Genomic DNA, 24,374 nt, shown 5'->3' with positions numbered 1-24,374 from the left:
GGCATGTCAGGTCTTATTATTTGAGAGAGTGGCCCACACGGTCAGGTTTACTTCCAGTAATTAATGTAACATCTGTATCTGGCTATCACCAGGCAGAAGAAACGATAACAATAACCTTTGAAAATAGTTTATGGCACTGGCACTTGAGTCATTGACTATATATCGGTCCACAAGATCTTTCTCCAGCTGAACAAAAATATTTCAATGTCATTATTCATAGCCAAATTATGCACATTTACAAACACACAGATTTGACGATTTACTATCTTATCAGTTCATGAATCTGCTTCATAGCCAGAGTAACAGCTCACTTCGATCCAGACATAAAATTGACGTATTACTAACACCCAAAGCAAAGGGAGAGGAATATTTCTCACATTTGACATCTGGTAACCGGGGAGCGGCCATTCACACATGCAAAGTCATGAATTCCATCATTTCACCAAGGGCAAAGGTACACAAATACACATTCATAACCTCAAACACTACAAACAGCTATAACCAAAGCACAAAGGCACACAAAAATAGTGCTGACATATAACATTATCCCTCCTTTAAAAAAATAAGCTTTAATGAAAGACAAAAGGGTTGTCAAGGCTAAGAACAAACAGCCCTCTAAACGACAGAAATGCTTGACATTTAAAGGGGAGGAGTAAATATTTAATCCCTAGTAAAGATACAATCAAATGGGGTGCATCACATCCTTCATTTAGAACCTTCATTGTGATACTTTGATCATGGGTGGGGCACGCTTGCATTTAAAACCAGCAAGACCCAAAGGCACATACAAGACCTGTTGCTGCTTCTATGGAGCGGCTTGGCAGGCTTGTACCGCCCTGGCCCGCGGTGCATGCTGATCTGAGAGCGACTCTGCATGAGGAAAGTCAGGCAAATGAAATGTTTGTTTTTGGATGGCCGTGTCTTAAAGCAAGCAATTATTCAGAACACTAGCGGCTGCATCATGCAGGCTTGGCGGTTTGGCAAGAGGTCAGGTGGTGCTGGAATGACTCATACGAACACCCTAAAGAAATGAGTATCGACTAAATCAGAGCGCAAAATAAACCGAGTTCACGCTAGATGCTAGCTGCTGAAATGAGACGAGTGCTGCTTTTGGTAGAAAATGAATTGAGAGAAATAAAGCACGAATGTGCACTTCTCTCGTTCCTTTGGCAAAATTGCAACACAATCAGAGAGGCTTTGCTGTAGAAAGGTCAAGCAGCCATTATATTGGTCTAGCTATAGGGGCACATAGCTGTTGAAGCACTTTTTAAAATTTCACAACAGATTACTGCAACTGAAGAAGACCAGAGAGCAGAGGGTGTTTACAACAGCTGTCCATGCATAACAAAGACTTTATCCTTGACGTTCAAATTTGAACAGACCGGTCTCCTCTGTGAGAGGATATTGACAAGTTCAGTTTATGAACAACAGCAGGAGTGTCTTAGCTGTAAGGTGTAATGGATTAGTTCTTACCGTCAATGCCATTTAAATCAGGTCACATCAACCATTATGGATTGACTTGCACAGGCCCAAAATGGTCAGTTCTCCGAACAATGTTTAGAGCGAGATAGCAGATACGGGGTCCTGGAGGGGCAGGGTCAAAGGTCGACAACAGAGCACTAAAGCAAAGTTTATTGGGGGCACAAGGATACAGTCTCAAAACCATGTCTTCAGCCTCTATTTGCATCTCATATGCAATTGAATGGTTGACAGACTAGCCAGTGCTGCTTAAAACAAGTAGTGTCAACAGTATGCTAAATAAAGGACTGAGTCAGCCCACAAAGCTAGTGTGGTAATATTATCTAGTCACATGTTTGCCAAAATGCCAGTGGTTGAGATGTTTATTTATGCATTGTACCAGAAACATTCTTCTGTCTGTCTAAGCTACATTCACATGGAAGGGCTGCCTTCATTTTTTATTTTAATTGGGAGTCGGAGACAAAACATTGCACATTAAACACCAGGGTTACTCAACACTTATCTACAATCGCAGCCTCGCAGTCAAAGCAAAGTCTTCGTAATTAGTGATAACAGTAACATGAGAACATTAAGTGTTATCGACAGGCCAAAAATAAAATGTCTAAAAATACAACCTTGTTTTAAAGTGCACAGTGTGTTTCTTTTTGGCACTACAGATGAGAAGAGTGGTGGTTCAAAGGCTGTCACTTTATTTAGTACATCTCAGGTGACCGGGTAGTGCTATGCTGCTGATTGCATTCCCACACCATACCGAGAGATGACTGAAGGCGTCCTACTCTTAGCAACAGGGCTAGAACTGCAATGCCACATTTATTTCTGTGTTCTTCAGTATGCCACGTGAGGGGCGTGGTGGAGGCAGGAGTGCCCTAAATGTACAGCACATCTAATCTCAATTAATCTTGGTTTCTCTAGTGTGAAAGAGAGAAAGTCTCAACCTACATGATATCTGCAGACTAATTAGTTTTGATTGCCACTGCCATTTCCTACAGTTCTGCACCACAACGTGCCTAATGCAGAGAAACTTCCTGACAAACCAGGATGCTAGATAAAGGGTTCCTACACATGTTGACCAATGAATTGCCCTTTCCATTTGTTCATGATTACCGGAAAGGATTTGTATTCGGGAATCGTTTTAAATGGGTTGCTGGACAGAATATCCATTTGTTTAGTTAGTTAAAGTTTTTTTTAAATACTGGAATATAGCTATCAGTTTTTTTTGTCTCTAATAAACATTTAAACAGATGCAAGTTTTCACTCTACCCAAACAGTTCAAAACAGCAATATCAAATCAATTTAAAAGTTGTGAAAACTATAATAAGTTTTTCATTTATATCAAGTTTTACATACATGAATCTAAGATTATTACATTTCCAGTCAGTTTCCCTAATCATATGAGGTTTTCTATAGCTGTGGGATTTATGTAAATAAGAGAACCTCCTAAAAAATACTTCAAATAAAATAAATAGGTTCTGTGTGACTGTAAAGATGAAAAATGTGTGTGTGTTTCTGGAGCAAAGGAACCATTTAACCTAGCTCATTCTTTAGGGATCTATGACGAAGGACAGTGGAAGGTTACGTCTAAATGGGCTACTTGTGGAGAGGGAAATTTAGCTCAGAAAGGAACAGTCAAAAAAGCAGGCCATTAACATTCAAAAGCAAAGATGCTATGACATACCCTTGCTGACATAAAGAAAAACTGTTCCCTGAGGTTCGGACTATATAAAAGTCAAAGAAAAGGCTTTGAAGGAAAGGATGTGGTTCAAGACCTGTATTTAGACACAAAGGTCAAAGAAGCTGCACCAATTTCAACAAACCCATTTATGTGCACCAGAAAGAGGCACCTACCAGAATTTCTGTCAATATGCATCTGCCTCCACTCTCCCTCTTTTCATTATCTTTATTATATAGCTCCAATTTCACAAACACATCAGTATTCAAAACTGTCATCTGGACCCCCGGGGACGCCACAGGAAGCGCAGCAGAACATCAAAATGCTACCTGCGCCAGCAAATCCATCATCAAAGTCAAAAAGGGGCATTCCTTTCTGAGAGGAGCCCAATGTGTGACAGGAGCGGTAGGCATGGACACTCTATCAATCACAGAGTGCCGCCCTGCAGACACCATCATCTCCTGCACAGTCCAAAGGTGAGCAGACCTCAACGGCCATGCATCGGATTCCAAACCGCTGCAGATAACAGCCACAGACACATGCTTGGACAAAACAAAACAAAAAAACATTGCAGCTGCGAAGCTACAGCGGCCCGTGAATTAAGACCAGGGAGGACACATTCCAGAGATGTGTTTCTCTGATTCTCACCTAATATAAACATAGGGGAGGTGCAAACTGTCATCTGCACTCACCCGATCCACACAAGGCACCCTTGTTGTGGAACGCGTCTTCCTCAAAAAATCTTATTAATGTGTATATGCAGAGATTGTGTATTTTAAAGTTAACCACTGCTCAAGGGTTTATCGTGCAAAGACCCAGCGTATAAACAAACCCCACGTCAAACACTGCAACATTTCACAGTTCGCTGCAATTCATGTTTATTAACTGAACTTCAAAGATAAATCCAACAGCATGGAAGTGGCTTTTCCCCCTGATTATGGAGTATTTGTAATCTACAGTGGGGCGTGCCTGATTGTTTCACACATTTAGTGTAAAAATACACGAATTCCACAGCTGCTACTTCGACTTCCTTCAGTTAACAAGAGCCAGGTGCACCCTTCAGAATAAATAGGCATGTTCAAATATTTTCACAGGCTGCAGAGACAGAGTACACTTCAATGTCAGCCATTCATCGCATTTCTACGGAGGCAGAGCGAGGCAGGCTTGCTATGATCTCTGCCAAGGTTTTAGACAATTCATCTGTACTTTCTCTGCAGGGACTTGAAACAAAGGCCTATGGGTACAAGGCCCTTCAACAAACCTTGTTAATAATCCGCCCACGCCCTTTTACAGAGCTAGTGTTGCTTTTCTTTCGATTGTTTGGCATTCGCGTGAACCATTTTGAAAGCTAAAATCTCAATGTTCTCAAAATGGCAGGGTCTGGAACGGCCTCAGTGCCGAATGAATCATCTTGTTTGAACATGCAAGTTTGAATTTACAGCACAGATAAGGGCTTGACTTTATACACCAAGATGAGGAGGAGAGAATATGAAGAAAATGTGTAATGCAACTGCAGGGCAAAATTATTGAAATCACAAAACTCTTTAGGGCTTAACAAGCATGGCTTGGTGGCCCACTGACTTTCAAGCAAGCTGATGTAACAGTCATCGGCACTGTTGAATTATTACTCCATTGACACTAAAACTTGGTGGTTTATCATATTCACGTCTTGTGCAAACTGAAATATTATCTAAAGTAAAATGATCTATCTAATATGCCAGGATGACATCCACATTATTTTTTGTGTATTTCAGAAAAAGCTAGATAGAAGAGATATATGAATAAATTTCCAAATGTGCATAAAACTCTGATTGTGGTGGATGAATGAATAAATAAAAGTTGACTTATTCATTCAGTCTGTAAGATGGCATGCATAAACATGCTGCTTTATTAGTCACGATTTTAAGATATCGCTTAAGATAAAATTATTTTTAAGATATTTAAATGGATGGAAACTATAGGTATAGATTGTTTTTTATTAAAACTGCAAGAATGATTTGTGTTAAAATTGAAAAAAAAAAAATACTCATATACCATGGAGTTACATTATATTTTTATTGTACTGTTCCAAATTATATTGCCCTTTTTAAACCCAAATTTAACGTTTTAAAAGTGTACACCCCACTTTTGTTTTTAAAAGAAATTAATACTTTTATTTGGCAAAGATTACAAAAGTATATATTTTTTCTTTCCTTTTTAAAGCCATTGCAACTTTTATGGCTTACTACAGATATACACTTAAAAACAAATGCTGTTCTTTTGAACTTTCTATTTATCAAAGTATCATAAAACACCAAGTTTCCACAGATATATTGATAATAATAAGAAATGTTTCTTGAGCAGGATATTAGACTGATTTGTGATCATGTGACATTGAAGTAATGGCAGCAGAAAATTCCGTTTTGCAGGAATACATTTCTAAAAATTTGAATTTTAAATATTTTTGAGACCTTATAAGCAGCTAGAAATCCTAGTTACATAACACTCTACATCTAAAGACAGCAATATAATATAATATACAAAGTACTGTTACGCTAAAAGGACCGCAGCACTAATATCCGTCTTAAGCTCTTGGATATTGACTATTGACCGACATCAGCTATTTCAAGAAAGGAATTGGTTACAATTACGTTGCAGCTGAGTGGCTGTCAGATGTGGCCTATTCTACATTAGGACTGCAGGGACGAAATTGATTTTATATTGTCTTTTTACAGTCATTGCACACCATTCACACAAATCTAGTTTATTGACTAAAAGAGAGAGAGTGCGGGTAATCCATCGCAGGCATAAGACACGACTGCATATTTCTCATCACCTGCCGACAGCCTTAACCAGCCACACACTCACTTATCAAAAAACAATACTGCATCTTTATCTGCTTAAGCACAGCTCACACCACATGCTCGTACTCCCAATACCAAGTCGATTTCCATTACCTTAAAATATAAAGCTGGGTAAAAGTCCCTATGGGTCAAACCATAGAGGGTGTGTTTTTTCCATTAGCCCATCCACCCAGCCCTGCCTGTCACCCAGACCTCTGACTACAGCCTTTGTATTGTCTGAGTTCACTGATCTGCCAACAAACCTAATCGTTAAACCCAATAGGTTCAAGCTGCAGTGCGTAAATGCAGGTCCAGTTTGGTTCTAAGCAGTGACATGCTTTGAAATTTCTTCCCTTCTTTCAAGGCACAAAAAAAGAGCAGTGATTCTTACCTTCATGAGGATGAGAGGCCCAGAGCTGGGCCATTTGCAGGCTGGCTGGGTTGGGAGCTCGGAAGGCCGGATCCGACGGCCCGTGAGCGCTGGAGGCGCTGACGTATCCGCTAAGGAATGGGCTCGAGGCACCTGGGAAGGCATCACCTGCAAAAGACAGGATCAAACATTTGCTTATGAAGTGACAGAATAAAACGAGGCCCTAGAAAGACCATAAGCGCTGTCATTTGATATGATGACATTCCACTCAGGAGAAAAGCTTTGGAAAAAGTGGAATGATTAGTCTGTGAAGAACTGCAGATTTCTTTTGAAATTCAGGAACCGCATTTACCAACCTGCTCCGACTGCCGGACAGCCTTTTAATTCCCTTCAAAAGAAGAATGTTTACCGAGAGGCACAGAAAGACCACAAACATGAATTGCTTTTGCTTGTAAACAAATGTCATGAATAATTATTACTCATCCTAAATGTTATGTTAACTGTCATTACAATAGCCACCAGATGTGCAGCTTCAAAAGGGTGAATGTCTAAATAAAAGCATGTTTTCTTTTAGCCAGCTTTGACATCTGAGCGAGAGATGACGCAGAGACACGTATGGTATTCGGTCCGCTGCCTCCCTGGAGCTTCTAAAGTCGAATAGATAAAAACAACAGCAATAGCATATGCGGTTTCCCCACTGAAATCTGCAGAAATGTTTACAAATGCGGTTCAAGGCCATAATGACTCTGGAAGGATCACTAAAATTACACAGGAATTGTTGAAGTTCCGCCCTAGTAGGTATATTGCTTGTATTTAAAGGGATAGCTCATGTAAAGGTTTTACTCATCCTCATGTCACTCCGAAACCATACGGTTATTATTCAAAACATAAAACATATAATAGCATCCATTAAATCTGTTTATCATATCTCTTCACAGGACTTTTTATTTTAGATCTTTTAAGTTTTGGTTACCTTGACTTTTAACAGAGGGACAGAAACCTTTCATTAAAAAATATTTTAACTTGTTTCGAAGATTTGTTAAATGACAATTTAATTTTTGGGTGAACTATCGCTTTAAAATAAACAAATTAAACCCATACGCCACACTATTCAAGCATGACGTATAAATGGACGGCAGTGGAAATTAATGAGCCCTTCCCCCAACTCCTCCGATACAAACGCTCTCCGTTCCCACAAGCCTTTCCTCAATCCAGCGTGGGAGGGGCACTTCACACTTATTACTCAAACCAGAGATGGACTCAGACACACTTTCACAGATACACATACACAGCACTTCCTCCTGTGCCGCAGACATCTTGGCACAAAGGGTCCATTTTTTGCATGTGTAAATAGTGCATTAGCATGACAAGAGGAGGAGGAACAACAAGGCATCAACGGCAACATGAGCCTTTTGTAGGAGAGGTTAGCATGCGATTAACCTAGGAGGGAAGCAGTCTTGCTCTGCTGATGAACCGTTGGGCCATTGTATTGCACATCGCTAACAGCAGATGTGAACCCTTTGGACTGCATCTAAACATTAACCACGGGAAAGATTAGACCTCTGGATGGGGAGCAAATGGAGGAGAGAAGATAGCAGAGGAGGCGGAGGATCCACTTGGGAAATTTGGAAGGTTATAGTGCAGTTTGCAAGAAAAACAGAAAAAAGGATGTTTATTATTCGAAAAAGTTCTTCTAAATGCAGGATTGCACACCAAAGAGCTTGTGACTCTGGATCTACTGGGCAGGCCAGGGGTGCATTTCAGACTCTTAAGCCTTTTCTTCAAACACACAGCAAGGGCACTGCTTCATTTATTTGAACAGAAGATCTGGATTATGTCAGGGGTCACATGAGATGTCCTCATGTTTTTTACCCGTTTGAGTCCAGTCCAATAATGCAAAGAATGAGAGAGGAGTTATTTAGGAGACTTTGTAATGCAAAGCAAAGCAAAGAGCGGTACCGCAGGGTCATCCTATCCTCAAGAGTGCAATGGTTACTGGGTAACTCAGCAACTGTCCAGTTTACAGTTCACTCCTTATGTGGTTTGAATAAAGAACCTTTAGGGTTACTCTTTAACCACTACACCAACACTCCTTTGAGGATTTTCAAAAGTATGAAGGTACTTGTTTAAAGATCTTATTTAAAGTCCTTATGAATTCAAAATTGATCTTATTTACTTTGTTAGCACATATTACAGGTGAACAATTAATCCGTGCAAGTTAATACACAGGAAAAAAATAGTTTGCCGTGGTAATCTTTAATCAAAATCTGAAAAGTTACTTCCAGTCTGGAAACGGCGTTCCTTCTCAGCTGATGTCAGTTTGACGGCTTGCATTTTAAAACGCGTAACCACTCTCCTCCAACCGTTCGTCTGCTATGAGTGCGAGATGGAGAGGAGCAGCGCTGACGTAAAACTCTGCCCTCTGTTCAATATTCCGTTTCACTAGGAAATGCGTCACAGTACTGAAGAAAACTAACTAGCTACTTCCGGTTCACTGGGACTTTAAACTAAGTTAGGGAAATCTGAAACTAGGTCAGGATTCAATCAGATTTGATTGTTTTGGAACAATTCATATTTATTTCCAAAATTAATCTGAATACTAAATGTAACTGGAGAGACAGTTTGCACCATAGTTGAATATTAACAAAATACATCAGGCTATATACAATGTCACTGTCTCACAAATTTAATTTCACATATTGCAGGCACATTTATTATTGACCCAATAGAAAAAGGATAATATCATGTATGAAAACTTACACAAACAGATGCTTAGTAGACTATTAAATATGGATAACAGATATATAATAATAATAATAATAATAATATGATAAGATGTACTAACCAATAACATCAAAGATGGTCATAGACATAACTAAATTAATGGAATTAACAAAAACCAACAAATAAATCACCACAAGATATGCATAATTAATACAATCATAATGCATTAATGTCCAAAGTTTTGCACTAGATGCTGAAATGGGATTTGGTTCTATTCAGCTCAACAACATCAATATCAAGCATTGATAGATACAGGGCAGTCATGGTAGCTGGCATTCATATCCCCAAGGTGTTCATTTCAATGATTTGTGCAGGCCAATCAAGTTATTCAATTCCCATCTTAACATTAAAACAGAAAATGGCCTTGCCTAAACTCTTTTAAAATGTACAAAAAGTCCAATACATCTTTGCCTTTCCTTTCCGTGTATAGGAGCACAAGTATCAACTGTTACTGAAATGTGATAAACTTGACATTTATAAACTTGACATTTTAAAAAGAGGTGGCATAATTAATAATTAATTGGTATGAGTAGGGCAAACTTAAAAGCAGAATAGGTGATTTGTTCCAGAATTTTTTTTTCTGTTATGCTGTTGTAAGTGGAGTGGAAACAGAGTGGTCTGCTGTGGGAAAGGTACATGATACAAGCTGCTCAAGAACATGAGAATTCTTTATTTTAAGCTTCAAGCGAATGCATTAGTGTTTAACATACCCTGTCATGCGCTTTGGTAGTCGTGTGTGCATCCTCAGCACAAAACGTTCATTTTACAGGTCATATCCACTGACTGATCTATATAAAGAACAGAGGTTATATCCTTATCTGTACATGTTACTAATTCACAAGAGTATTTCCATTTTGCATGAACGTACGTCAGTCTGATATTAAGCTTCAAACTGCACTGAATGAGCGACAGGCGCACTTTTTTAACATGGAGTTTGTGCTTTTGTTTTTCTTTAATATGATTTTAATGTACGGATTTAAACTGTCCTTTTGCATAGTAACTTATTTTTCACAAAGTATAACACAGATATGCTCTTACGAAAAGTATCCATGGTTCTATTAGATAGTAAAATCATGTTTCTGGTGCATTGTATGGTGTTTTAGTATAACCACACAAATACCATAGTTAAACTATGGATTAAAGCAAAGGTTAATTTGGTTACCATGAAATAACTAACTACAATAACCCTTCATATTTTTTTTAATATTAAGTATATTTTATTCTTTTATACTTAATATCACTGCAATATAAAAAAATAAAATAAAAATAAAAAACACACAGCCACCTTTTACAGTTCCTTCTGAACCACAACAATGAGCTTAAGCTGCATTTACATGATAACTACTGTAATTTGGAAGAGATGGAAATCTGACATTATTCTAAAATCAGTTCATGACTTGAATTTATGCATTTCAAAACCAAAACTATTAATGCCAAAATGAATCTGCAGCAGTCAGTTGTTTATGTTCATTATTACATTATATGCTATGAGATAAGGTAGTTTAACGCGGTCTGTCATCTCATGACAGCTCCCTGCTCTACACATTCAGGTGTTTTGAAGGAGTCGTGGGCGTGGCTTTGTCAAAGGGAGGGTGGGATCTTATGCTTTCAAAGCTAACTCGCTATTGCTAGCCTCTTAAAATGACCTACCTTACTATTAAATTAAACAAATGAGTTCAAACTTATGAGTATTTAGAACGTTGCTTTTTCACAAAACTGACACATTTTAGGTAATCAGATTTGCTTCATTTCTTTTAATTTAGACAAACTGCAAGTTAACTGAATGGAGCTGGGATTTCTATTTCCCAGCATTCTTCGCAATGGCACTCAAAAGGGAGAGTAAATGTTAAAATAGTTTCATTTCTTTGTGAAAGATTAAATGTTAAGTGGAAGATTTGGTAGTGTAATCTTTTGCTATACTCATTTTTTGTTATTTGAAGTTGAGAACAATATTCTATATTGCTCATTCAGCCAATTGCTATGCTAATCAAATCAGTTATCAATTAACAAGTTAGCATTTATTGAATTAGCTAGATACGTTTGCTAAAAATATTTAAGCTGAAATTATATGATAATTTTAAGTTAAATGTACGAGTTATCTTACGCAAATATTTCAAGATAAGAGCAATTAACACGTATAGTACAAAATTAAAAACTTAAACTAAGAACTTAACTTAACTTAAATTAGTAGGTGATTACCTTTTTTACAAACTTATTTGGGTTTACTTGTGCAAAAAAAAGTTTTTTTCTGAAGAAAAATCAACAACCTACTTCATGTATGTTACAGGACATAACAGTCCTACCACTATCCATGTCTGCCATCCCGTGTCTGTCCACCCTATCCATCACATACTAAAGCCTTTCATTTTACTGACAATGTTTGTCTATGGCCGTGTACTTCACTGCTAAAAAAAAGGAAAGAAAAATTCACAGAAATCCACTTTGGCCATGCACAGAATACATTCTTGCAAATTGAATTTTGACTGAGTACAAGTATCCTTTAAGTTTCTGTAGGGTGAATGCTCCACTCAAAAGGAATCACAGTTATGTCTGCTCCACAGCCTGTAACATAAGCAGCAGCAGCTCCTGTCAAATAAATAAAACTAAACCTCAAAGCCAGCATCGTTTCTGTGTGCAGTTTCCACGTGCAGTGTGAAAACCACAACACAACAGCAACCATAAAACTGTTGCCCTGATCAGTGCCGCAAGATTGTTTACCTAGAAGTACGTCCAAGAAGGTTTCAACGGGAATTTACAAAGTCAGTTGTGTCACATTATCTCTGAAATATTCATTTCCCATCTGCAAACATTTCCCAGTGCCATATAATCCCTCTGAACCCAGAGTTTGCAGGGCACGTTAATTGTTTCCAATCACTCAGCTTTATAGCGTTTAGTCGTCATCTAAGATGCATGAAGAAAAACACAAGTTCAGTAGGTCAGAAATAGTTCAGTTCCTTAACATGAGTTTTTGAGAAGAGTTCAACTATTATCATCCTCCAAACGAAATGGCCACTGTCAGAAGATCAGCTGAATAGGACACAGGAATTTCCTAATTGCTCAAGTTGCTCAACTCAACTGCAACCAAACAGGCCTTGTGCGGAGCTTTCGCAATTCCCCAACCAACACCCCTTATAATTAAACCCAGACCCTTAAAAACAATTCAGAAAGAACTGTTGTAAATTAGAGAAAAGAGAGACACTAATTAGAATAAGGTCTTAAACTGAGGCAAAGAAAACAGGACCATTAAAATACTCAGAGCCACTCTTAACTGGTCCTTCAAAGCCCACCACCTGCTCTGAAAAACATAAAAAGCACTCCCACACGACAATAGACGACATTATGATAGACATTACAATGCTGTAGACAAAGCATGCTCAGCAGACCAATTCACACATAAAGGGGAAACTGGATTTAGTGTCATTTAAAGCAAAAACCATGACAGAATCAGATAACGCAAAACAATTAATATACACAATCAAATCTTTTTAATGGCAACGTGCATATTTACGTTAAAATAACTTATTTCCTAGATCTATTTTTCCCTAGTCCCTTTAACATCGAAATTGATCCCATTTATTGATCTTATTTATTAAAAGCCCCTGTCCTACCTTTTATTTATAGTTTGATGAGCAGTTTCACACAGACATATATCTCAATTTCATTTTTATGTTGACACAACTGTATAAAAAGTAGCTTAAGTAATTAAGTACAACAACTTGCAATGATCATAGTCTTGTATAGCAACATTATCTCGAATATATTGAAATTACATGCATACACGAACTACATCTTCCACTCAAGTGAGTAGCCTTTTAAAACATGGTCAGGGAATTAGGGATGCACCGAATATTCGGCAACCGAAATTATTCGGCCGAAAATAGCCAAAAAAAGCACTTTCGGCATTCGGCCGAATAAGTAAAAAGGCCGAATAATTTTGGCCGAACAATGACGTTTTTAATGACGCGATCAAAAAGTAACCCACGTAGAGTAAGAGATGCGTGCTTTATGCAGCAAACATGTCAGCAGTGTGGAAGCACTGTTTAGTGCTGAAATTTAGTGCTCATGTCATCGATGAGAAGAGGAACCGACTTTCATGTGAGAAAGCAGAGAAGCTACTTTTCATAAAGAAGAACCTGCCACTTTTCCTGAAGAAGTAGGCTAAGTAGGCTTATGTCTAAGACAGTTATTTATTTGTTGTGGGTTCATCCACATTTTTTGCACTATTCAATGCACATTAGTTGTTGTAGACATACAGAGTTACATTCTTTCAGCAGTCAGTTATAGGCCTAACATAGGCTATTCAAGAAGGGGGGCTTCTAAGATGGCCAAATAAAAATATATTTTTTATTTTACTAATTATTTATTTTAAGTTATGTTGTGCTTAGTTTGTATAATATCTGCTGGAATGTTAAAAAAAATTCAGTGTTAAATAAATATTTTGAAATTGTATTTTTGTTCTTTGATTTATTTCTCTGAAAAGCAACACAAAATAGTAAAAAGCAAATTTTTACTATTTAATTATTATAATGGTAAAAAAAATTGCCAAATAAATGGAAAAAATGCGAAACACCGCGTTCGGTATTCGGCCTTCGGTCTTCGGCCAAGCATTTCATTATTATTCGGTTTCGGCTTCGGCCAAGAATTTCATTTCGGTGCATCCCTACAGGGAATTATTTCTTTGATACACAGAAGAGCAAAAACCTGCACAAAATCTAACAAGCTGCTTACTAGGGTTTTGTTATTAAAAAGAAAGTTTACATGCCAGGTCCTTTTAAGCCTACTGGTAGGGTAGCTCAATGATTATGGTGGAAAACAAACAGCTGTTCAACTTTTACTGCTAGCCTACTATTAAGAATTAAACCGCACCCTTGTTGAGCAAAGCGACAATCACTAGGAAAAGTATACATTAAAGATGTTTTGAATGTTATTTTTGGAAGCATTCCTATTCATATAGTTTGCCGTATTCTCATGGCCCAATGGAAAACAAGTAATTTTGGATTCTATTTCAGCTCAATGCATCACCTGCAAAGAAACAAAAACATGTCAAAATGTACCAGTTCTAACAAGTCAACCTGGATCCTAAACAATACACTGAATTCCTGCATCTCACTTGCACTGCAGGGCTCAAACTGAATTTTTTTTCAGATGTTTTGACAAGATAAGAGTGACAAAATAATTGCTGCCTATAGTGTTAAACCCAACATACTGAGGTAATCTTTGTCTAATAAACTAGCTTCAAAGCGTCAAGTTTAGGCGTCACTGACCATTCAACTACCGAGCCTACAACGGTGTTAAACAATGTGTCTGGGCAGCAATTCATCCTAGAAAATGGCAAGGATTATACATGGCCCTTTGTTGTATACAATAGTGAATGTTTAGTTTTGCATGCAGAGTTCGTCCTTTAGTTTGAGCCAAATAATATGAAGTCATAAAGCACATGGGAAGTAAATATGATTCAGGACAAAAGGTACTTTTATTTACTATTCAAGCAGAAGTACAAAAGACTCCAAGTAAACAATCTAAATTTAAAAAAAATATATATGTTCTATTGTGGTCAAAGGATTTACGTTTAAGCTCTACCCAACACCTGAATGGTTACCAGAAGAGGGGAAAACATGAGCCAGCAATAGAAAGGTCAAGCACACCATCAACATTCAATCCTTCCTTTTTAAGACAGTATGCTTTTTTAAAGTTAATTTAAAAGTAGTTTTAAAAGTAGCATTTGTTCACAGCGTGTCTTTTTAAGGTAATGCCCGCTAACAGAGCCGCGACCTTGCGGCCAAAGAACAATATCTGCATGCAATGAAATTCTTTGCTTTTTTTGCCCACAAAGAAACATGAAAAAAAGAAACGCAGCATGAAACACACACACAAAGAGGTAGCTCTATAGTATGTGACAACTCTCATCATATCTACTTCAAACAGCTGTGCGATGTGACGCTCTGCCCTTCTAACATTAATATCTGCACCGAAGAAAAGCTGCTCATCACCTTTTCATTACACAAGAACAGCATTGTACATCAGTGATATGGAAAATAAGGCTCTGTGTCCAAATTCAAGATCCCACCATTCCAGATATTACACAGGGAGCTGTGATTTCACCTGAACCTTTCATCTTTCCTCAGACAAATTAGTACATGATGGCACATGCCTGAGGAGAAAAAAATCTGAGTAAACAAAGGGTACTGTGAAGAATAAAAACCATTCACTATTTTTAATCATAGTGAATAAAAATAAATAGAAACGGAAAACAGCACATTTCCACATGAGAGGATCGCATAAAATACAAATTACAGCAAGTAACAGGAAAACATTCTGGAAGTCCTAGTTTAAAAAGATCAAATTCAGATGGCATTCTTTTTTTCCCCCTTCTTAAACCTATAAGAATCCTAGTAACCCTAATAAATAACACTAATAAATGGATTGATTTACCAGGATTACTCAAATACTCAAAACTGCACATTAAAAGAACATAAAAGCAACAAATCCAAGTAAATGAAACTAAAATGAATACAGCAATATGCAATTGGTAATGTTTTGCCACAGCTGTGCAAGCTAAAATAGTACAAGCGTCTTCAGCACTTTGTTCCAGGCACTGTAACTGGAGTAAGTGATATAAGAGCAGGGCTGCAGTGCTGGCTTTCATTTCGCATCCTTTGTTAGCTTTTCAGAGGCACGGCCTAATCCCAGGTCAGGTCACGTCACTGCTACCCTGTGTGGCCCTTCCCCCGATATAAACTAGCCCATCCTCATGCGGGACAGTCTCTCGACACCACCCTTGCTGCCCTTTGGCCCATCCTTCAGACACGTGTGCACATGCAGTCTCATCAACTTCAGATGAGGACACTAATTATTACTGCTAGTGACTCAATGTACTGTAAAATGTCATCAGCCTATAAAATCATTTTAGATACCAAATTATAAATGAACTTCCAGCAAAGCAATCACCAGGATAAAGGTTTGAAAATCAAAACCTGCACAAAATATAACTTAACAACATAACCCTAGCCACAATAATAAACAAATGTCAAATATTATATTATAATATACAATGCACACAAAAAAAAATACAAAACAGTCCCAATTATTAATGTGAAGTGCAAGCAAACCATAAATCAGCAGGCTATTTCTGCTTTGTCCTTTGGCAAAGAGATCCATTTTAAACAACAGACAGGGTTTGCCTTTTCTAGGCCATGAGGTTCTGCAACATAGAAACTTGATCTAATCAGCCTCCCAATCACTTCTAGTCAAATCACATTTTAATAAACATTTCCCACTGCCACTTCTTGCACAGGTTAAATCAAGGATGTTCCATTTGCCACTCTTGCTGTACAATAGGATCGTTCTAAGGGAATTCTTCATTAGTACCTGGCACTTCCCTGGTTTCCTTTCTTTTTTCGGCCAGCATTATGAAGCAAGACTAAAGATCAAACACTCGGGGAGAAGAGCTTCAAATAATGAGGAGAAAGAAAGAAAACTCAGAATCATCCAGACACTTAAAACAGAAAAATAAAGCTGCAAACACCCTCCAGTGAGACCCTCAGCACTCCTCATAAAACACGTTCATGTGAGCATGTCTAACAGCCAGGGCATTTTATTTCAAATGTGCGCACTGCATAACCCATGTAGGACGAGCAAATGGGGTCTACGCGGCAGGACACTAAACACTTTATGTTTAATTCAGAGGAAAGTCAAGGCTGCAGGACGTTTACACACATCCTCCCCCCTTGCGCTCTTTTCGTCGGTACCTTCTCTCTTTCCATACCACTCAGGATGAGAGGGGGTTGGACTCTTGCATTTCGCCATTCACCCTTTCAGCCGAGCTCCTCGCCTGTCACAGTAGATCACGATGAGGGACAGGTCTCATACTACTACAGCCCGCTCCCGGCCCACGCTGCAGGCAGGCCACAGAATAAGTTCCACTGCCGTGATAGAACTAGACAGCACCGAGGACGGTCACACATTAAATTCGCACTCGCCGCATCCCATTGCTAAATAAACAGCAACAAATCACTGGTTTAGCTCCTTCCCCCCTCTCTGCACTTTATAGGAAGGTTCCTGTAACCTTGAAACCTCAGCATATAGAGCAGGAAAGGATAACACCTGGATGGCAAAGGCCATTTTTACAAGTGGTTTTCCCCCTAAAAGCACCCTTCAGGGTATAAATGAGGGTTTGTTCTCTTCCTGATTAAGGCAGCGCAGCCATTTCTGGAGAAGTCATCAAAACGACAGTATAATGTATAGCTTATTAAACAGAAAAGGCTGAAATAACAAATGTAACACAACAGGAACGTTCATGCTTTGCTCTGGATACCCGCAAGCTACAACATGAAACTCTTCAAAAATAGAAAAATTCTCAGAAAACGGAGCTGCCATTTGGGGTTTTTGCAAAAAGAGGGTGCTCAAATGGAATCAATAAAACAAACCCCACAATCTAGAGGGGAGTGAACCATGTGTGGAGGCAGTCATTCCTATCTTGAGGCCAAACACCAGGGTCCTCTATTAAAAACAGCCCATAAACCACCAGCAGGGCTGCAACTCTGGGATCCTCTGATGCGGCATATGAAAATCGATCAATCGTACATTCCAAAAGGCAGCGCGGACTTCAAAGGGCATATCAAGCAAAGATTTGCATTTTCCCATGATGCTTCTGTAATTCACAATTTCAGGAACACTGTTAAACGAGCAGAAAGGCACGTTTCATGCATTACATTTCATGTTCAGCACGTTGAACAAACATTAACATCCCCGATTAGTAAGACTAATACAATTGCTAAAGCTAGCATTACTAATATAAGACAAGGAAGGAAAAAAGTAATGGATGATTGTTTAATCTGAACAATAGACAACTACTGACTCCAGACAATGAGAAAGGAAAAACCATCAACCAGAAAATGCAGCTCACAATGACCTTAGTGAATCATTCTCTGAATCATTCTCATTCTCTTTAGAAAGCCAGATAATCTTGAGGTAGATTAATATCCTTTAACAATCTCTGAACATGTCAGTCATTACCCAGAAATTAAGTATTACACAATTTAAGTTGCACCCTTCATCCTCCTTCCAGAAAAACATGTTAATGCTATTGTCCCTAAACTACAGTATCATGAAGGTGAGTAAATCGCCTTGCTACAGCTAATCACATTCAATTGCATTAATTACACGGTCACATAAATTGTATCATATATAAAATAAAGGGGACTCAGATGTAATGTAGTGCTACACATAATCCATTGCTACATTTCGCTTTCAGTGTGAAGACCAGCAGGTTATAAAACGCTACAGGATTCATGTTTCTCAAACCATCACTTTAAGCTCTCAACATCCACTAACATTTCCTACTAGACGCCCAAAAACACGGCCCTTTGGGTGATGATTCATATCATTTCTGCAGTATTTACGGGTTGGTTTTAAATGGCTACACTGTAAATATCAAAAGGTATTCAAAACATATTTGAATAAGTTGATGTTAAGAAGCAAATCAAACGAGTAGATAAATGTGAAAAGTTCTAAGAGTCTAAATTGTGCAAAATGAGAAAGCAATTACTCAAAGAGGAAAACATGCTTCAGTTTAGGAACAAAGTGGCCATTAAATGCAACATTTTCCCATTTAAATAAATCTTTAAAAGAAAAAAAAGGGGAAAGAAAGTAACTACTTCTATTAACATTATGATGATTTGGAGTTCATAATGCATAAAGCCCTTGTCAGATTGCCATTCTTGCAGTTTAAGACACATTACAGATAAAACCCTGTGGAGGAGGAAAACGCATTTCCTATAAAAATGCTATACAACTACATTTGAGTAAAACGCTTTCCATCACATCACAGCACAGCAATGTAAAGCATTAAAGTTAAGGGACAGAATGTTGTCACTTTGAAATCCAAGAATAACAGCCATCTGGTGAGTTGGATTCATGCGTGAAATTTTTGGAATGGGTGTTCAATGTTGTACATGTTTGCTTCACAAGCTGGTGCAAAAACTCTAAAAGGTCCACCCACCCCTTTCCAAAAACAGAACGGCAGTTACATTTCATTTAGCTTTAGCAACTTTCCTTCTGTAAGAGACAAACAATATAAACTAAAATACTAATTTTACACAGTTCTATCCTCTTCAGAACTACTGCTTTCTTCTTTATTCTGGACAACTGTACAAAGTCTTACGGAATCAAACAGCAGAGCAAATAATTAATGCAGCATAACAAACAGTTGGGTTAAAACCATACACTTCTAAATCTGTTGGGAAGCACAGATATGGCACAAAGTGAGATTGCTTTCTTTCACACCTCACATACACAAGGCAATGTACATTCAAATCTCAAATTACATATTTCCATATATTCCACATGAAGTTTTGCTCACATGCCCCTCAAGTCTCACCATGTGACTTGGTTTAAACTCAACAAACTAGAAGCCACCATCCTTGTAACCTGGCACTGAGACTGGCATTCAAAAGCAGCCTTCCTTCACAACTTCAACATGTCCATGTATAAAGTGTTTAAAAACTATTTCCAAACACACGTCCCATAATTGCGTGCTGTACAGAACATTGAACAAATTTGAGTTGTAGCATACTTACATGCAGCTCTCAACTTTTCAGTAACTAATGTATCTAGTCACAAAAAAACATTCCATAGAGTCTGGTGAAGGGCAGAAGAAGAGACCGAAATCTGTTTTTTCTTTTAAACAGAGGAAATTTGGCTATTGAACAGTTATTATTGGAAAGAATGGAATGTTCAGGCAGTTAGGAAACTGAGTCATTCCATAAACATATGATGTATCCGCCATTCATTACAACTATGAAAGACTATTTATAAAAAAGGTAATAAAATACAAACAAACATCTTAATGAGAATGTCAGTGTGATGGCCACTTGGATGGGGTACATAAATGCTCTTATATAATGTTGTCAGAAAGGATTTTTTTTATTATTATACAAAAAAAGCCATTGTGTTGTAGGTTAGTGGCGTGCCAGATAAAAAGTTAGCACCTATATTGGCAAGATCAAAAAAAAAAACTCATATTTGGGCACATGAGTAAAGAGCTCCACGTGTCATTTGAAGGTCTTGTTTCTAATGATTCTTGTACCCAAGAAATTGCAAGATAAAGTTGTGTGTATCTGTACACACAGCAAAAAAAATGTAATTTTTAATTCATTAAAAAAAACTAGATGACAAAGCTCAAGGCAAAAATAATAAAACCATCATCTATGAAAGTTAATCATCCAAGGGTAAGGTGCTGTCAGACGTAGTGATATAATTTATTACACTTACTACCAGCCTCTTATCAGTACAATGCATCCAATAACATGATGTAAAAATGTCATGGGTAGCCTAAGTTAGGGTGAAGCTCTCTCAGGTAGATGGGAAATATGGATGGGTAAACTGCTGACATCTACACAGCCCTAAACAAAAGCAAAATCTCCTTTCTTCTAAGATCTAAAAGGCTCTCTGCAAGTGTGTTACAGCTAGTTGAAGGTGGAAAGGGAAAAGAAAGTCTAAAACTTCCATAAGCACAACATAAAATGATTAACAATATCAGTGATACAATACAGGTTTTCATTTATCTTTTAACTGGAACATCACTGATTTCTCAACAAACAATCCCAGCATTGTTGTCATTTGTAATAGCCTTTGATGTAGATGGTGGTTTCTTTGACATTTGTTACAACTAATTTGCATTGAGTTCAGTCCCTAGATACAAGGCAACTATTCTATTTGGCATCATTAACGCAGTTCGACAGTCATTTGTTTTATGAACATTTACAATATAGAATTTTAACTAAAAAAAACAATAGCTACTGAATTATTTTAGCAATATACGCTGTAACATTCATTTCAATTAGTGCACATGACAGAAGCCACCATTTTACAATAACTAACTGAGACAGTAACAAACTCAAATCTATGACCTGCAGAAATGCATAATAGAGTTCTTTCTCTGAACTCTAGAACCTCACAATAAAGCTTTTTTGCATCCTTGAAGTCGAAATAACTATGTTCTTCTCACCATCCAATTAAAACTCCTTAAATGATGTCTATATGCAGAACAAATTAGTGTACTTTTTCTTGAAAGGGATCATTAGGCATTATATTTTTTACTCATTTATAATTTGTTAGTCTTTAGGCATCTTATAATGACCACAACAAAAATACGTTTCCCCAAAAAAAACAACAACAATATATGACAATCACATATGACTACTTCATGTTACTACAGCAAATTCAGCTATATGCTTCCACATAAAGTCATCTTAACACCATGCAGCTCAGCAAGCATAATTTCCCTTTATTATGCAGTGCAGACTTCAGAAAGCATTTCTAAACACAATGGTCAGACACTGTGCCTTAAATGAGTGACAGAAGGCAATAGTTCACTCGGGAAGAGCAATAATTGTAGTGTTTGCCCCAGCCAGCGGAGGGGGAGTGATTGAAAACAAATGGGGCAATTTCAGACATAAATCTATACTGTCGATTTTCAATAGATGCTAGTTTAAACATTAGGTCTTTCACCCAAAACACAGCTCGCGCTTTACTTAAACAGCTGAAACGTAAGTTATGCCAAAACGCATTAGCCTACTCTTTACGGTTTTCTTATTTTGTAATTTTGTTTGCGAGCGAACAGAGAATAATTACACGGGTGATTTAGTCCACTGCTTTAAAAAAACAACTCCTTTCATAAATGTTTATAACGACAACTGAACGCTAATGTGAATGTGCTTCTAGCCGAAGGCGACTATTGCTTTGGGAATATATTCATTATTACACATTTTACACAAGTGTTACACACATGACATCCTTAAAAGGATTCCTTAAATAATTTGTAACACTATTAAACATAAAACATCCCTTCCCATATTACTGTAAAGTCTTGTCAAGCGATATAAAATGCGAAGATACAAAATGTTTACAAGACGCTTAAAAAGTTAGAAAGCGACGCTATGTTCTTCACTTTAAAACAAAATAAAATGCGGTTTACCGAAAGGAGTTCGATTAAAAGTGAACTTACTGTGGTGAGAATGTAGGTTCATGGCCGATGAGAGAAATTTTCCAGTGTGTAGAGCCGCCGGGTGCCCCGCGCCCAGATGACCGGGAGACTGTGGTATTCTGCCGGCCGCAGCTGCCGCGCCGAGTCGGTGCGACTCAATGGGCAGCCCCGAGAGAAGGGGCGGCGGTACGTGAACAGATCTGGGGGGTCCGAAGTCTCGGCCATCCATCATCCACAATGACCCAACTTGATCAAAGAAACAGTCCGATCGGGTAAATCCGAATGAGCCAGTCTTAATGGCTATAATGTCCCTAGATTCCTAGGCAAATCCATGTCCTTATCCGGCATTCTGCCGACCTACAAAAAAACATAACAGAAGAAAAAAAATATTCTTGATAGATGCGGATCACTACTGAACTGAATCCAAAATTATATGGAGATGAACAAGCAGTGCTGTCATAATGACGCAGTTTTAATCTCAACTAGATCATTGGAAAAAGAGAGTAATCTTCTCAAGTGTGAGTGGTGATGAGGCTGCAAACAGACATAAAAACGTTTAATATCACTCTCGAAAAGTACGTTTTAGGATAAACCGACGGTAAAGCCTCTCGTAATCTGCATGCAGGCAGTAGCCTATATTGGGCGAAAATCCAGCCTTTTGCTGGGGACTTGACCGATCATTCGCGGAATAAGTGACATATAGGCTCATTCAAACAGATTATAAACATATTCTTCGTAGGCATTAAGCGGTCAAGAGCAGTCCGTTTATGCGTTCAAACGCGCGACGTTTACGAAATGATAAAATATATATTTCTAGAAAACGGACGAAGCCTGCAACCAGCATTTGCGAAAGTCTGGTGTCAGTTTTGTCAAAATAAACATGTTAATGATTATAAAACAATATTCTCTTTTTTGCCTCTTGTAGGCTAACGTTACCTTTTAACGTACTGTTATTGACCTCTGCGAAACGTTTGCATGAAAACAAACCAGGATCTATTTTACATTGGGCTGCTAAGGCAAAATGGCAATTCACATAAGTCGGTAATATATAAATGTCTAAATTATGATGGCAGTATGCCAGAAAACTAATAACTAAATTTGTACGGAGATAGAAACGATTTAATGTAACGTTAAAACCCTGCTGAACTGTTTGTCACTGCAGCCTCGTCGTAATATCAGGCGTTATTAACTTCAAACCGATGGTAATGTTAAGACTATAATTTGCGCGGTTCCACTTCTTCCTTTCCAAATTTAATACTTTATCAAGTTGTGGTGGTTGTTATTATTGCAGGAATTTTAATAACGCCTTATTCGACTGCCCTTTTCACACGGCAACTTTTAGTAGCTTGAACGTTGCTGCAAACGCCAAGGTTAAGCAATCGGTACGTGCGAAAACACGAAAGAAAACAACGACGATTCAAAGTTTAGATAGGCGCATGTTATAGGCTACAGCCATGCTTCATAATGGCAACACCAACCCGATCAACAGCCACGTTTCAAACTTTCCCGTTTCCATTTCCAGAAACGAAACTTTTACGCCCAGACGTTCATCGCTCGAACACACTGTTTAGCGCGTTGCAGATAAACCACGCTAAACCTCGTTAGTCAAACTATTCCCCGCCTTTTCGTCGCGAAAGCAGCACATTCTTTTTAAAAGTGTCTCCGATTTTGCTTCATAAACATCATGTTACTGTGTGTGACGGATCATGTGCGGAGAGAAAGCTGGCGACGTCTTACTTGAAATGGCGACTCAGTTTATAAAATCCAGTTTCTTCGCAAAATCCGTGAGACGTGTGGTGGAAAATTTCTTAGACTCCATTTACAAACCATCCGTAGTTACGCAGAGCGAAAGCACATACGGGGGGGAAGGCCCTGTGTTCAAACCACTGTAGCTCTCGGTAAACTCTTCTGCAATGAAACAAGCATTGTTTAACAAGCTCCGCCTCCGCGAATCTCACACGACACGCTCTACAACGAAGCATATGATTGGTCTACAGATGTGTCAATCAACTCCATGTAAACACTTTGGCTCCTCGCCAGCCCTATAAAACCAATTATGGAACAAGGAGGTTGAACTGTTTCAAGCTCCCCTTTCTTCAAGACTTCAATGATCAAAACAAGCGAAGAATTTTTGGAGGGCAGTTTCAAGGCCGCTCAAATTTGACTCATTAAAGACGGATGCGGACTTGGTTATAGCTAACTCAATGAACACACACTATACACGAGTCCAATTTCTAAAGCATTCATGGTATGATTTGTAGCTAC

The 24,374-nt window shown here is 38.2% G+C and overlaps 1 protein-coding gene across 5 annotated transcripts in view; it reads right to left on the bottom strand.

Annotated features, from left to right (window-relative positions):
- The window catches only part of tnrc18 (trinucleotide repeat containing 18), a 63,705-nt gene that overhangs the window by 37,511 nt on the left and 1,820 nt on the right, over positions 1-24,374 (bottom strand). For 4 of the 5 annotated variants that reach the window (XM_067419785.1, XM_067419798.1, XM_067419806.1 and 1 more), the window contains exons 1-3: positions 23,847-24,028; positions 22,131-22,466; positions 6,362-6,508 (exon numbers count right to left, since the gene is read on the bottom strand). In XM_067419785.1, the coding sequence (XP_067275886.1) occupies positions 6,362-6,508; positions 22,131-22,341 (358 nt within the window). In that variant the 5' untranslated portion in view covers positions 22,342-22,466; positions 23,847-24,028. Of the gene's footprint in view, positions 1-6,361; positions 6,509-22,130; positions 22,467-23,846; positions 24,029-24,374 lie in introns of those variants that run through there. The other variant, XM_067419791.1, reaches the window with a different exon arrangement.

Source organism: Pseudorasbora parva, chromosome 2, assembly GCF_024679245.1.
Source record: "Pseudorasbora parva isolate DD20220531a chromosome 2, ASM2467924v1, whole genome shotgun sequence".
Classification (NCBI taxonomy): Eukaryota; Metazoa; Chordata; class Actinopteri; order Cypriniformes; family Gobionidae; genus Pseudorasbora; species Pseudorasbora parva.
Note: the sequence above shows the minus strand (reverse complement) of the source record. Positions and strands in the feature narration are given on the sequence as shown.